The sequence below is a fragment of the Sorex fumeus genome, unplaced genomic scaffold (genome assembly GCF_029834395.1).
Source record: "Sorex fumeus unplaced genomic scaffold, SorFum_2.1 ptg000092l, whole genome shotgun sequence".
Classification (NCBI taxonomy): domain Eukaryota; kingdom Metazoa; phylum Chordata; class Mammalia; order Eulipotyphla; family Soricidae; genus Sorex; species Sorex fumeus.
This window is the reverse complement of record NW_026606149.1, coordinates 7,815,717-7,828,530: the sequence shown is the minus strand read 5'-3', so window position 1 is coordinate 7,828,530 and position 12,814 is coordinate 7,815,717. Positions and strand designations below refer to the sequence as shown.

The following is a 12,814-nucleotide window of genomic DNA, read 5'->3' as shown; positions in this document are numbered from 1 at the left end:
TTTTCATAGAATGGAATTGGAACTGATTCTGATTATTGAAAAGTTTTACTTAAATTGTTAATTATTTTGGGTGCACAAATCACTATTTAGACTTTCCCTTGCTATTTTGTGTCCTTAAACTGATATTCACTTCATTTTTTAAATTTCACCAACAAATATATACGATTATATTTTCCTGTGTGCAATTCATATGCTGCAGCATACAAATAATTTAGGATTTTTAACTTAAGAATTACTCAATATTAAGATTATTCAAAGTATTTAAAGTTTTAATAATTCTATAGATCAGAATTACATACATTGAAATGTATTTGCAAACAATTTTAGAAAATTTTATTTTTACTGAAGTAAAAACTTACTATATCATTCATCTTGGGTATATATCTTCTATTGAATTATAACCTAATGGTGATAGCTGTGTCCATGTATGCTAAAGCAAAATTTACTAGAATAAAAAGTATGAAAACTACTTAATTGTTCTTTAATAATTGAATGGGTAAGAAACGTGATGCACATATAAATGTACATATATTACAAAATACATTCAATCATAAAATGAGGAAAATCGGCCATTCCCCATGATTGGATGAGTCTGGGGACATTATGCTAAGAAAAATAAGACACTCAATGGAGTACTATGTAGCTGTTAGAAAAGATGAAGTCATGAAATTTACATACAAGTGGTACTACATGGAAAGTATCATGTTAAGCAAAATGACTCAGAAAGAAAGGGATAGACATAGAAAGTTTGCATTCAGCTGGGGAACATAAAGTAACAAAATAGGAGACTAACACCCAAGAATGGCCGAGATTAGTACCAGGAATTTTACTCCATGGCTTGGAGGCCAAACACATATGCTAGGGGGGAAAGGGAGCTCAGATAGAGAAGGGAGCACCAAATAAAGGGTGTTGGGAGGATCCTCCCAGGATGGGAGAAGCATGCTGAAAGTAGACTATAGACCAAACATGATTGTCACCCATTTCCTCTTTTGCAAACCACAACACCCGATAAGAGAGAGAGAACAAAACGGAATGCCCTGCCACAGAGGCAGGGTGGGATGGGGGAGATGGGGGGATGGGGGATGGGGGGGAGGGATACTGGGATCTGTGGTGGTGGGAAATGGTCACTGGTGGAGAGATGGGTATTTGATCATCGTATAATTGAAACCCAAGCACAAAAATTTGTAAGTCTACAACTGTACCTCATGATGTCTTACTAATGAAAATTTAAAAAAAAAATAAGACAGACACAAAAACTCACCAAAAAAGGTGATACCATTGAAGAGACACAGTGGGTTTCCCTCCGGGAATGTGGTGGAGGGGAGGAGGGGTGTGAGGTAGGTGAAAGGGAGCACTTGTCAGCAATAAGAAAAGCAAATTCTGAAATTCTAATGCACACCATGGCAGCCACTGTGAGTAAAATGCTACTATATACCGAAAAGTAACTCTTAAGTGCACTTTAAACAGCTCTTAAGCATTTTCATCCTGGAAGTCAAAAAGAGTTCACAGTATTAGCTATGTGAGTTCATGGGGGTGCCAATTACTTTGAGCCTGACAGTCATTTTACCACTGGACCCTCACCCTACAGGATTGGAGAGTAGTGTATACATATAGACTTGTCATTTATCGCTCAATAAAGTTCAACAAAATTGACGTATCCATTTATTAATGTTGACATGTTATTTATAAAAGTATGTATAAGGTATTCACATCCAAGATAGCAAACTGTCTGGAGGAGAGTATTTATTACATACTTAAATACAAGCGTAACTATATAAGGTTTGAAGACTGGAGAGTTAGTACAGTGAGTGAAGCATTCACTTTGCATACAGCCTATTCAGGTTCGATCCCTGGCACCCCATATGATCCCCGAAGCCTTGTCAGGAGTGATTCCTGAGTGCACAAACAGAGTAAGCACTGAGCATCACCAGGCATGGCCTCAAAACCAATAAATAAATAAATAAATATTGTTTTCTAATTAGAGCTACACATGACATTGCTTAGACACTAATTCAGGCTTTGTGCTCAGAGTCACTCCTGGCTGGGCCAGAGCAATGCCAGGAATCGAACCCTTGCTTCCTACCTGCAATGCAGGTGCTTCAGCCTGTTTAGTTCTGTCTCAATCCCATAAACATGAAGTCTTCACTGGAAAAGAGTGAGAGAAAAAACGGTGACTCTGGCTAGCAATGTATTTCATTTTGTGTGTGTGTGTGTGTGTGTGTGTGTGTGTGTGTGTGTGTGTTCTACATAACAGAACCAATTTTCAGTCTAATGGAGATAGATGGAGCCCAAGAAAGTAAATCCCCTCCTGTTTCGTTGTCTTTCTTTCAGAGATTTCTGGAATGTTTCGGTGAGGTCTCCTGGTTGGCAGCAGTTCTGTAATTGTTCTATCATTGCAGTACCTTTATTCCAGCCCATGGTGAGAACCACCCCTTCAGGCACTGCAACTGTGGTGGCCCACCCCTGCTCTTACCCTCCTCACTTCCCAGTTTCCTGATCAGGTCTGAAGGTCTGTTTGCCCTGGGGATAGCATTAACCCCTTCCTTTGTTTCCCTCTCCACTGTATTTGTCTGAGCTGCTCTGAAGCTCATCTTCAGTCATGTAGTGCTACATCCTACAATTCCATCCAAGTTGCAGCAAACTACAAGATTCTGTATTTCCCCCAAGTTGCAAGAGCATTCCATCGTGCACATAGATCACACGTGCTCAATCTACTCTCCGTTGTCTGGTCCTTGGGCTGTTTCCAGATCTCAGCGATTGTATACGATGCTTCCACAATGAGCAGAGGTGTGCATATGTCCCTTTGGATTAATGTTTTCGCTGTCTCCCTCCCACTGTTTTTCAGCCCTCGATGCTTTTCTCCGATTCTCTGTGCAACCATCTGTCGCACGAATGGGTGTTAAACTGAATTATAGCCCAGAAAAGGGCAAGGGTGCAATATCTGACAGACCAGCTGTGAGCAAACGGTTGCTTCTGTCTGTGGGGCTGTGTCTACGCTTGGGAAAATAGTCTACTCTTCCTGGCTGCTATTGTCCATGATAGCAATAGTCACCGTCACTTCAGAAATGGAGCAGAACAGGTAAGCCCTGCGACAATTAGAAATTTTCACTTTCCAATCTTAGTCACAAGCGGAAACTTTCCTAAGCACGTAAACAGGCTGATTCCACGGTGACCTAAATATTTCTTGATACTTACAACTGTCATTAATCAGTGATGTTCTGTTGTTCAACCTGCTGCTTTTCACAATTACTAACTTCCTTCTAAAAATAATCGTACGCCTAAATTTAAACCTTGTCTGTTTTCCTCTCTACAGATGAAATTGTAAAGAGGAAAACAGACAAGGTTTAAATTGCTTACTTTGTGATTACGTAAGCTTGTCCACTTTATAGATCAATCTTTGAGGATGACGTCATCCTAACACTGTTGTTGACACCGAGTCGCTCTTTGCCCCTGTTCCCTCTCACCACCAAAGGTGACATGAATCTGATTCATTCGTGCCTGCATTTGGATTGCGCACATCAAATTTGCAGGACAGCGTTTTACGACAGTTGCTTAACACAGTTGTTATTTAAAGATTTATAGATGTGTGAGAGGTACTGCCACTTGATTAAATCTCCAAACAGGTCTAATTATCAGCGAGTTCCTCACATTTCTTTCATAGATAGAGTATCTTTTGCTTTGGATGCTTGGAGGCAAGTCAGGATTCTCCACGATGGAATGACAACTTTGTCTTGTTTTTGACAGTAAGAGATCCTCAAAAGCAAAAATGGAATAAAGTTGCTACCCCAGAGTAAGAACGCACCGTTTCTGCTGAATTCAACCCACAGAAATGATAGCAAAATATGTTGAGTTTGAGAAGGTGCCCCAGCAAAGTGTAGTTATCACTTTATAACATCTCACTGTGTTATAAAAGTGAGGAAGTTCTTTCCTTTTTAGTGGATTTCTACTGAAGGACATAGAAGGGCGCTGTTTCACGTTTCATACTAGGTTGCAAGTTAGGTAGAAAACATTTGGTGCAGAAATTCTTTTAATCACATTTTTTTAAAAACCGAATTAATTAGAGACCTTCAATAATATGAACTTCTAGTTCTACCTCTCTCAGTTTTCCTACACATCCATATAGGGCATCTGATTTGAAGTGAATTTCATCCTCAGAGCTGGTCAGGTAGGGTCTGGGCAGTTGTGGAAGGGAAAGACTAGTCTCTGGAGATCCTTTGAGAACAAGCCTTCTTAAACCGGGAGGGACCTTCGAGGTGGGACCCAAAGGCCCAGGGAGGCTGGGGCTGGATCCTCAAAGCCAAGAGGGGTGCGGTGTGAAGTCTGGAAGGACGAGAAGTACATTGGCTTTGTTCTTGTGAAGAGCATCCGCAGATTTAGGCTTTATTTTTGATCAGCCTATGAACAAAAGCCTGCTCTACAAGTCAAAGGATTTAGTACTTTAAAAAAAAAAAGTGACTTATATAAAAAAAAGCCAGCTTCAAAAGAAGGTAGTTCCTATGGTCTGTTAAGGGAAACTTGAGCTCTGGGCGCTTTTTCCCAGAGCTCTGGGAACCTTCCCCAGCGCTGATAACCCGACTGCAGAGTTGTTTGCGAGAGCAGGAAAGATCTGGAAAATTCAGAGCGCCTTTTTCGTGTGTCAAGAGCCAGGGTGCTGGAGGATACCGGGCAAATTAAGCCTTTGTTACCGTTGCGCTATTTCCGCCAAGGCCAGCGCCCTGGGCGGGGTGGCCGAGGGAGGGTGCTGGACAGAGGTGCCCCGGCCTCCCGGGTGGCCCCGCGTCGCCAGCTCCCGCCGCAACGAGGCCGCGCGCCCGTAGGTGGCGCCCCGCGCCCGTGTTGCGCTCAGCCCGCGGGGTGGCCGCCAGCGCGTCCCCGGCCCGAGCTCGGAGCGGGCGTCGGGACAGACAGACGCGCCCCAGGCCGGAGCGCCCGGAGCGTCAGGGGCGCAGCCGGAGCCCGGAGGCTGCACGGTCCCTGCTCCCCCCACCCCTTCCCGTTACCCCGAGCGCTCCCCGGCAGTCCCAGGGGTTCGCTTTGGTTTTTTTTCTTTCTTTTTTTTTAATTGGGGGTGGGTGGGAGGGGTGTCGGCTTCGCCCCTTCCCTAAGGATGAAAGTGCTCAAGCCGTTCAGGAATAAGACTTGGAGGGAATTTGGAGACGCCAAGAAAGCATCGCAGAGCAGAGGCGCGCCGGGGGCTCCGGAGGGGGCCTGAGTGGGCAGCGACCCCCGTCCGGGCCGTTCCTCTCCGGGCGCCGCGGTGAGAGCTGGGGGGCGGCGCGCGGGGTGATGGGGACCCAGCCCGAGGGTGGTGGGGGACAGGCGCGGAGGGTGGGGGTGGGAAGGGTCGTGCGCCGAGTCCTCTGGGCATCGGGCGCCCTTGGCGGTGCCGTCTGGAGGCAGCGGGGGAGACGGGATTTGGGGAGCTGACGGTCGGGGCTGCTCTGCGGGTGCCGGGGGGCTCCCCGGGGGCTCCCGACCCTGCGGACGGACGCGGCGCGGGTGGGCAGGTCGCGGGGCGCACCGGAGCGGGGTGTGCAGGACCAGGGAGTGCGGGCGCGGGGCGCGGGGCGTGCGGGGACGGGGCTTGCGGGACGCGAGGCGCGGGGAACGGCGCTCCCGGGCGCGGGGCGTTGGGAACTGGGCGCGGGGCGCGCGGGAGCCGGGCGTGGCGCGGGCCGGCGGGTGCGGGGCGCGGGGCGTCCCCGGTGCGGGCAGGGGCAGGGCGGGGCGGCCGGGTATTGGCCGGGGTCCCCCCGCCCCGCCAGCTCGCGTTTCGTCTTCCCCGGGCAGAGCAACTTGTCGGGCGGCCGCGCTGCTCCGAGCATGGACATTCCAGGTAAGCGCCGACCCCGCTGCCGCCGGCCGCGCGGGCTTAGCGTCCACTTGCGATCGGGCACCGTTGGGACGCGCGGGTGCGCGGGGCGGCCGGGGCCAAGGGAGGCCCGGGAGATGGGGACGCTTAGCTCGGAGCTCGCGTGGCGCCGGGGACGGGAGGGACAACTTCGCTCCCGCAGATGCGCGGGGAGTTGGGCTGGCGGGGCCGGGAAGGGAGCGGAGACGCCGCGGCGCCTTTCGGGGGGCTTCCCCGCGCGCCACCCGCGCCCGGCGCCTGGGAAAGTGTCAGGGGGCACGTCGAGCTCGGAGCCCGGCGACCGGGAGCCAGCGAGCCAGGAGCGAGAGAGCAAGCCTGCAGAACACACCCAGCCCCGCGGTTCGGGCCGGGGGACCCGGGGGTCTGGGGCAGGCAGCGACTCAGAGGGAGCCGGTTGCAGGGCGTCGCTGGAAGGGGTTGTTGAGCGCCCACAATCACCCCCTTTCCTTCTCCCCCAACGCTCTCCCCGAAGGAGCTTCCAGGGAATGAGTTCCTGGAGTGAAAGGCAGACACGATCTGCCCGAGTGGACTTCTTAAAATAGCCTCCCCGGGAGGGCGAACAGAGAGCCTGGAGAGAAAACGTTTCTCCGCGCGGCTTTCCAGAAAAACGCCGCCGAAACGGAGGTCATGGGGCTTTGATGGGGTCTTTCCTGCTCTGGGCTTGGAGCTTCCCCAGGCCCGTGGCTGAATGGGCCGCGGTGACACCCAGGCGGGGTGGGGTGGGGACAAGAGACCCCCAATCTTTGCACTGGGGCGCTGCAGTCCTCGGGGGCGCGGAGCTCCCCGCGTAGGGCACCCGCGCACCCCGGGGACCTGTTGTCACGTCTGGGGGTGGGGGCGGGCGCCGGTGTGTGCCTGGCCCCGAAGGTGGTCCCCGGGGCGGGGTCCCCGCGCGACGCGCCCCTGCCCCTCCTCCCCCGCGCGCCCGCGCCTCGCGAGCTAAGCTTTGGGGTTCTTCGCCCTGACAGGTGTGCCGGCGCCCGTCTTCTGAGGACGCCCCGGGCCCGGACCCTCCGAGGCGGGCACCGAGGCCAGCGGACGCCCCCCAGCCCCAGCCCACGACCCGGCGCCCTCCCGCGCTCCCGCCCGCCCCCCGCACGCCCCGGGCCGGGGTCCCCGCGCGCCGACCATGCCCGCGCGTCGGGGGGCGCCCAGCGAGCCGGCCGGCTGCGGGTCCGGCCTGGGGGCGGCGCTGGCCCTGCTGCTGCTGCTGCTGCCCGCCGGCCGCCCGGTGCGGGCGCAGAACGACACGGAGCCCATCGTGCTGGAGGGCAAGTGCCTGGTGGTGTGCGACTCCAGCCCGTCGGCCGACGGCGCCGTCACCTCCTCGCTCGGCATCTCCGTGCGCTCCGGCAGCGCCAAGGTGGCCTTCTCGGCCACGCGCAGCACCAACCACGAGCCGTCGGAGATGAGCAACCGCACCATGACCATCTACTTCGACCAGGTCAGCGGCCGCCCGGCCACGGGCCGCGGGACTGTCCGGTGGCCCCCGCGCGACCCCCAGCGCGTCTCCCTTCCCGCCCCAGGCGCGCCCGGTGCGTCCGGGGCCCCTCGGGACTGTGGCGCCGGGCTTGGCACTCGCGGGCCTGGAGAGGCCAGCTCCCTCTCTCTTTTTTCTGGGAAACCTTAGAGTGAAGAGGCATCGCCTCCCTGCTCCCCACCCAGGCACTGTTTTCCCTGGAAATTGCAGCCGCTGCTTTCTGGGGCTGATGGGTAGTAGCCACTAGGTGACTGACCCATGTACGGATGCTCCTTGTTCTGCCCCGGGGCTTCTCTGATCGCCAGCAGCGAGCCAAGAGGTGCCCTGTTAGTTCCTGCCACTGGGCGGTGGCAAGGATGTTTCTCTGCAAGAGAGTTCAGTGCCGGGTGGGGGTTGGGGTGAGACAACCCGAGAAAGTCTAGATAAGTCACAGAAAACAGAGTTGGAGCATGGCACAAACGCAAGCCCGACACCACAGCCGGTGCATGGAACTGCCCACCGCCTGCTATCTGAAGGGAACTGCAGAGGGTGGCTCCAGAAAGGGCAAGCATCCCTGCTTTTAAAGGGTATTAACGTCTCCCTCCTCCCTGAACTCCTCTCCATCCTTTGCAGGCAGAGGGCTGGCCGGAAGTGGCAGGCCTCTGCAGTGCTCCCTCAGGGTTACTGCCGCTCTGGATGGCAGGCTGCAGGTGCTCCGGCTGTGCTCCTCGGTGCCCCTAACGCCTCAGATACAAGGGGGAAGCCATCCAGTCTCTTCCAGCTTCGGCTTTGGTTCCTTTTCTTGAACCCAATTGGTTGGCCCACCACAGAACCTCCGGGTTGACTGTGTGTGGCTGTTCCACTATGCAGCACTGTGCACCCCCCTACCCCACCCTTTCCGGGGAGGCTGTTAGCACAGCCAGGCCTCTTGTAGCTTATAGACCAGGTGTTCATCTGTTGTAATGCTCAGTGAAGATGGTCTGTGATTTATTTTTTTGCGTGGGGCGGGGGGAGAGGAGGGGAGGGCGGTTGGGGAGGGGATTGATGGAAGACATCTTAATCTGTTTTCATTTTCAAGACTTCAGATAGGTATTTGGAAATGACCTACCCTATTAATATCTTTTTTCCCTGTTCTTCCTGTTTCTATCCACCTCCAGTTATCTTAGACATTGTTCTCCCAGTGGTTTACTACTGGTCATTTCACGTGGGGTCCAGAACACTTGGGTTGTGGGGCAGAGGAAGAGGAAGGGGATCAGATTTTATGCCTGAGCGATGCAGGCAGGCGAATGGTGTATTCCCATGACCTCAGGTAGAGACTCACTGTACCTCAATTTTCTGGGGCAGCTTAGGTGGTCTTTCCTCTCTGCCAGTCCTCTGAACTAGTTACTAGCGCCCCAAATTTAAAATTGAGGAGAAAGTTGATTTGGGAAAAGCTGTTCTGGAGGTCTTGAAAAAAGACCCCTCAGTGTTCAAAGCCTGCAGAGGGTCTGAGAGTCCAGCTCTGGGCAGGCCAGGCAGGCAATGTCAATCTGTAACAATAGAGCCCCGAGTGTAGCCCATGGCCTGTGTTCTGTTGTCCAGGGCTGAAGTGGGGCTGTGCTCGGTTGGGGAGGAGTCTAGTGGGCGTTGCATTTCACACCACTGTGGGAATTACCTGTGATTAGAGCAGCCCAAGTGTGTGTGTGTGTGTGTGTGTGTGTGTGTGTGTGTGCATGAGTGCATGCGTGTGTGCATGCACGTGCGGAAGTCCTCACCGCAGAGGTGGAAGGATGTTTTCTAGTCAGAGGACAACAGATCTCATCTATGGGGTCTCATCTATGTGGCCACTGGCTTTTTTGTCTTAAGAGTCATTCTATTGTCTTCCTGGAGCTTTGGTGCCTGGGTTGGGTCAAGAATGGGTTGCAGACACTGGGCTGAGATTCTGGTTGCCAGAGCTGACTGGGAATTGGATGACAATGAGGGACCCTCCCTCCTCATGGCTGGCCAGGGCATTGCAGGTTTCTCACCTCCCTTTTTTATTTAACAAGAAGGAAAAGCACCAGGGCAGGGCAGAGTCATCTGACCTCCAGTCTCAGGGCTGACTGTGTCATTGTCCTTTCTCTCTTGTGAAATTCCCCTGCTGGAAAGGAAAGCTTCACACCCTGCCCCGTCCTTTCCTCCTTTAGTTAGTTAGGCCAATTGGCATGATGTCATAGCTTCATAGCTCTGCAAACACATTGCTCAAAAGGATGGAGCAGCAGACACAGCTGGTGTCCCTGGGGCAGAGCCTGGCCTGTCCCCATTCTATATGTGGGGTCCATAACAGGGTCTAGGGAGACCTGACTTCAGGACAGGAAGTGGGGGCACAGCCTGACCTGCCCTGTGCTCTTTTGCCTTTTCCCTTATTGGTCTCTCCTGGGCAGTCCCATAGCTCTCTGTTGTATTGTTGTTTTCTGTTGTACTGTTGTTTTCAGTGCGTTTGGTTTTGAATTTAGGACCACACCCAGCAGTGCTCAGAGCTCAGTCCTGGCTGTGTCCAGGGTTGCTCGGGGCATCAGATGTGGTACCAGGACTTGATCTGAGGTTGCCCAAGTGCAGTGCAAGCGCCTTCAGCCTTGCACTGTCGGCCGGCCACAAGGGCTCTCTGTTTGGGTCGAAGCTTCAGACCCACTTGTCTCACTCCACAGGGCTCTGCTCAGGTTCAATCTACAATTCCTTGTCTCATTTTCTGGCCTCAGCCTCTCTCTGCCTTCCTTCCAGCCCCCAACATACACACAATTTGCATCCATGCATCGATAAAGTCCACTTTAAAACTACGAACGGCCACCCCTTAGAATAGCTCTGAAATCAATTCCTGCCCAGATTGTTTGAACTGCAGGAGCACCTCGCCTCGCCTTGGGGCAGCTGGCCTCGCTGAGCGGGTCTCCTGTGGCTTGGGAACGGGTGCTGGGATCTCACTGAATTTTCTTCCCAATGTGAGGGTGAGCGAGAGCTGCCGAGGGGGTGTCTCTCGGCGAGTGCTGCATCCGCCCTTCTTTTCCAGGTCCTAGTAAACATCGGCAACCATTTCGATCTTGCCTCCAGTATATTCGTCGCGCCGCGGAAAGGGATTTACAGCTTCAGTTTCCACGTGGTCAAAGTGTACAACAGACAAACCATCCAGGTGGGTAGGATAAGCCTGCAACCCTCTGCTTCCTCTCCTACCCCCTGCCCCCATGGTATGGGTCCCCGGGGAATGGGAGCCTGGAGACAAGAGGACCCCTGGGTGCATGTGGGGGGCCCGGGCCTCTTGTCTCTGCTGGCTAAGCTCCCAACTCTGCATTCTAGGTGAGTCTGATGCAGAACGGCTACCCAGTGATCTCAGCCTTTGCGGGGGACCAAGACGTCACGAGAGAGGCGGCCAGCAATGGCGTGCTGCTGCTCATGGAGCGAGAAGACAAAGTTCACCTCAAACTGGAGCGAGGCAACCTCATGGGCGGCTGGAAATACTCCACCTTCTCGGGCTTCCTGGTCTTCCCTCTCTAAGGCAGAGCTCCCGGCCCGTGGGATGCTGAGTCCGCCAATCTGCAGTTCCTCGTCCCCCACCCCTCCCCGGACTTGTCCGAATAGGACCGCCTCCTCCGACAGACAGAGACGTTTGCGGTGGAAGAATGATGTCCTTCTGCATTTCCAGAATTTTCTTTGAGTATTGACAGTTCCTCAGGATCCTGGCCTCTAATGAGTTTTTAGGCAACAAGGTCTGAAGGAGAAGGGAAGAGGGACCGGAGCGATTTGTACCTGTGATTGTAAGGTCATCATCGAACAGGGGATGTGACGCTCAGCACCGCTGACTTTGCTTTCCTGGGAGGGGCCCTGCTGAGGCCAGCCCATGCAGGCTGTCTGCAGGTGACAGCAGGACTCAGCCTGGCTCTCGCAGACCCTGAACTGTGTTCTCTGTGTGTCTGTCCAGCCTTAAGACAAGCGTGGCTTCCCCTTCATTCTGTGTCCCCGGGGAGAATGGGGGGCCTCGGGAGGGGGCAGGGGACATTGTGAATCTGTCAAGAAGTGCTTTATCCAGAGAAGCAAATTTTGCACGATTGGACCGTGACTTTTGTATTGTTGGTGTGTGTCTCTATGGTTTATTCTTTCCCGCGCAAAGCTTTATTTTCGTTCCACTCTGCTCTCCTGCCTCGTCTCTACTTCTGTTTTTCCTGCTGGGGAGAGGAAAAGCTGTTGAGTTCCTGGAGAAGACCAAACAAAACCATACACACGCAAAAAAAAAAATAGCTGGGCGTATGTATTGTCTGGGATGAGACCAAACCATCCGCTGGTTCCTGGCCATCGAAGTGAACGTAATAAATGGGCAATTCTGCTTCTCCGTTTGAGTAGATGCTCTCAAGCACCTTCCAGATTCACCACCTGGGCTTTTTTCCTTTTCGTGTGCGCTCTGGAATACTTTGAGGACCTGATGCATTCGTGGGTTGGTGTGAATTGGCGGCCCGCCAGGGTGTGGGGCTTCTCAGTGCTGGATTTTTGTGAATTTGGATTATCTTGCTTTGAGCACATTGGATCAGGAGCTTCAAAGGCAGCAGGGCCAGCCCCTGTCTCTCGGGACCTTCCTCTGATGTGCCAGGGATCGCGGACCTGGCGCTGCCTGCCAGCCAGTGCTGGGCAGGATGCCACCTGTCACCCGGATGAAGACAGTGTTGCGGGAGCCCCGGGAGGGAGCCTTTCCTCCTGCTTCCAGCCTTGGAACGTCACGCAGCAGCGTTGCCGGAGTGTCGGTTGAGAGTTGAGGGGTGCAGGATTGGTATGCCAAGGAAATGTCACTAATCCCAAAGCAATCCAAGAAGAGACCTCAAACCGGATGTTAATTTGTCCTTTGTGTAACAATGTAACCAAAATATTGATGATACAAAGTCATAATTTAAGATTCAGAATAAAAGGGTTTGATGTCTGCCTTGCTCTTCTCCCTCCACATCTTCTCCTGGCTTCTAGAAGGGTGTGTAGGTCAAGGCCAAACACCCAGGATTTAGGGGAAAAGTCATACATACACACACCATACACACACACACACACACACACACACACACACACACACACACACCCGTGCAGGTTTAGCTTGAGAATTTCTTTAAGCAGATGCATTACTCAAACTGATACAAGCAATGTTGGTAGAGACAGTATGTGTAAATATAACATTTAATAGATGGTGCAAGTGTGGCAGTATGCTTTTAAAGGGGGATGTGGGTGTTCTAGCCACACTCAGCACTGCTCAGGGATTACCTCTGGTTGTGTTCATGGAAACATACACGATGCCAGGGATGGAACTGGGCTTGCTTGCAGGCAAGGCCAGCTCCTTACCTCCTGTCCCATCTGGCCGGCCCCAACATGCTTTCTGTGACTCAGAATCTTGGAAGTAGGGACAGGTGCCTTCCTGTGCTAGGTTGAGAAAACAGTCATACAAAAGAAGCGTTTAGAGTTTCTCAGATAGGCCTGAGGATGGGGGAATCGTTGGATTTTAT

At 53.1% G+C, this 12,814-nt stretch overlaps 1 protein-coding gene across 1 annotated transcript; it reads left to right on the top strand.

The window, feature by feature from the left end:
* Window positions 1-6,929: 6,929 nt before the first annotated feature.
* On the top strand, window positions 6,930-10,876 carry CBLN2 (cerebellin 2 precursor; the record flags this gene model as incomplete). The annotated part of the gene is made up of 3 exons (XM_056131523.1): window positions 6,930-7,316; window positions 10,354-10,473; window positions 10,638-10,876. Coding segments are annotated over 3 exons (705 nt in total), but the record flags the coding sequence as incomplete, so codon positions are not given.
* Window positions 10,877-12,814: the final 1,938 nt, after the last annotated feature.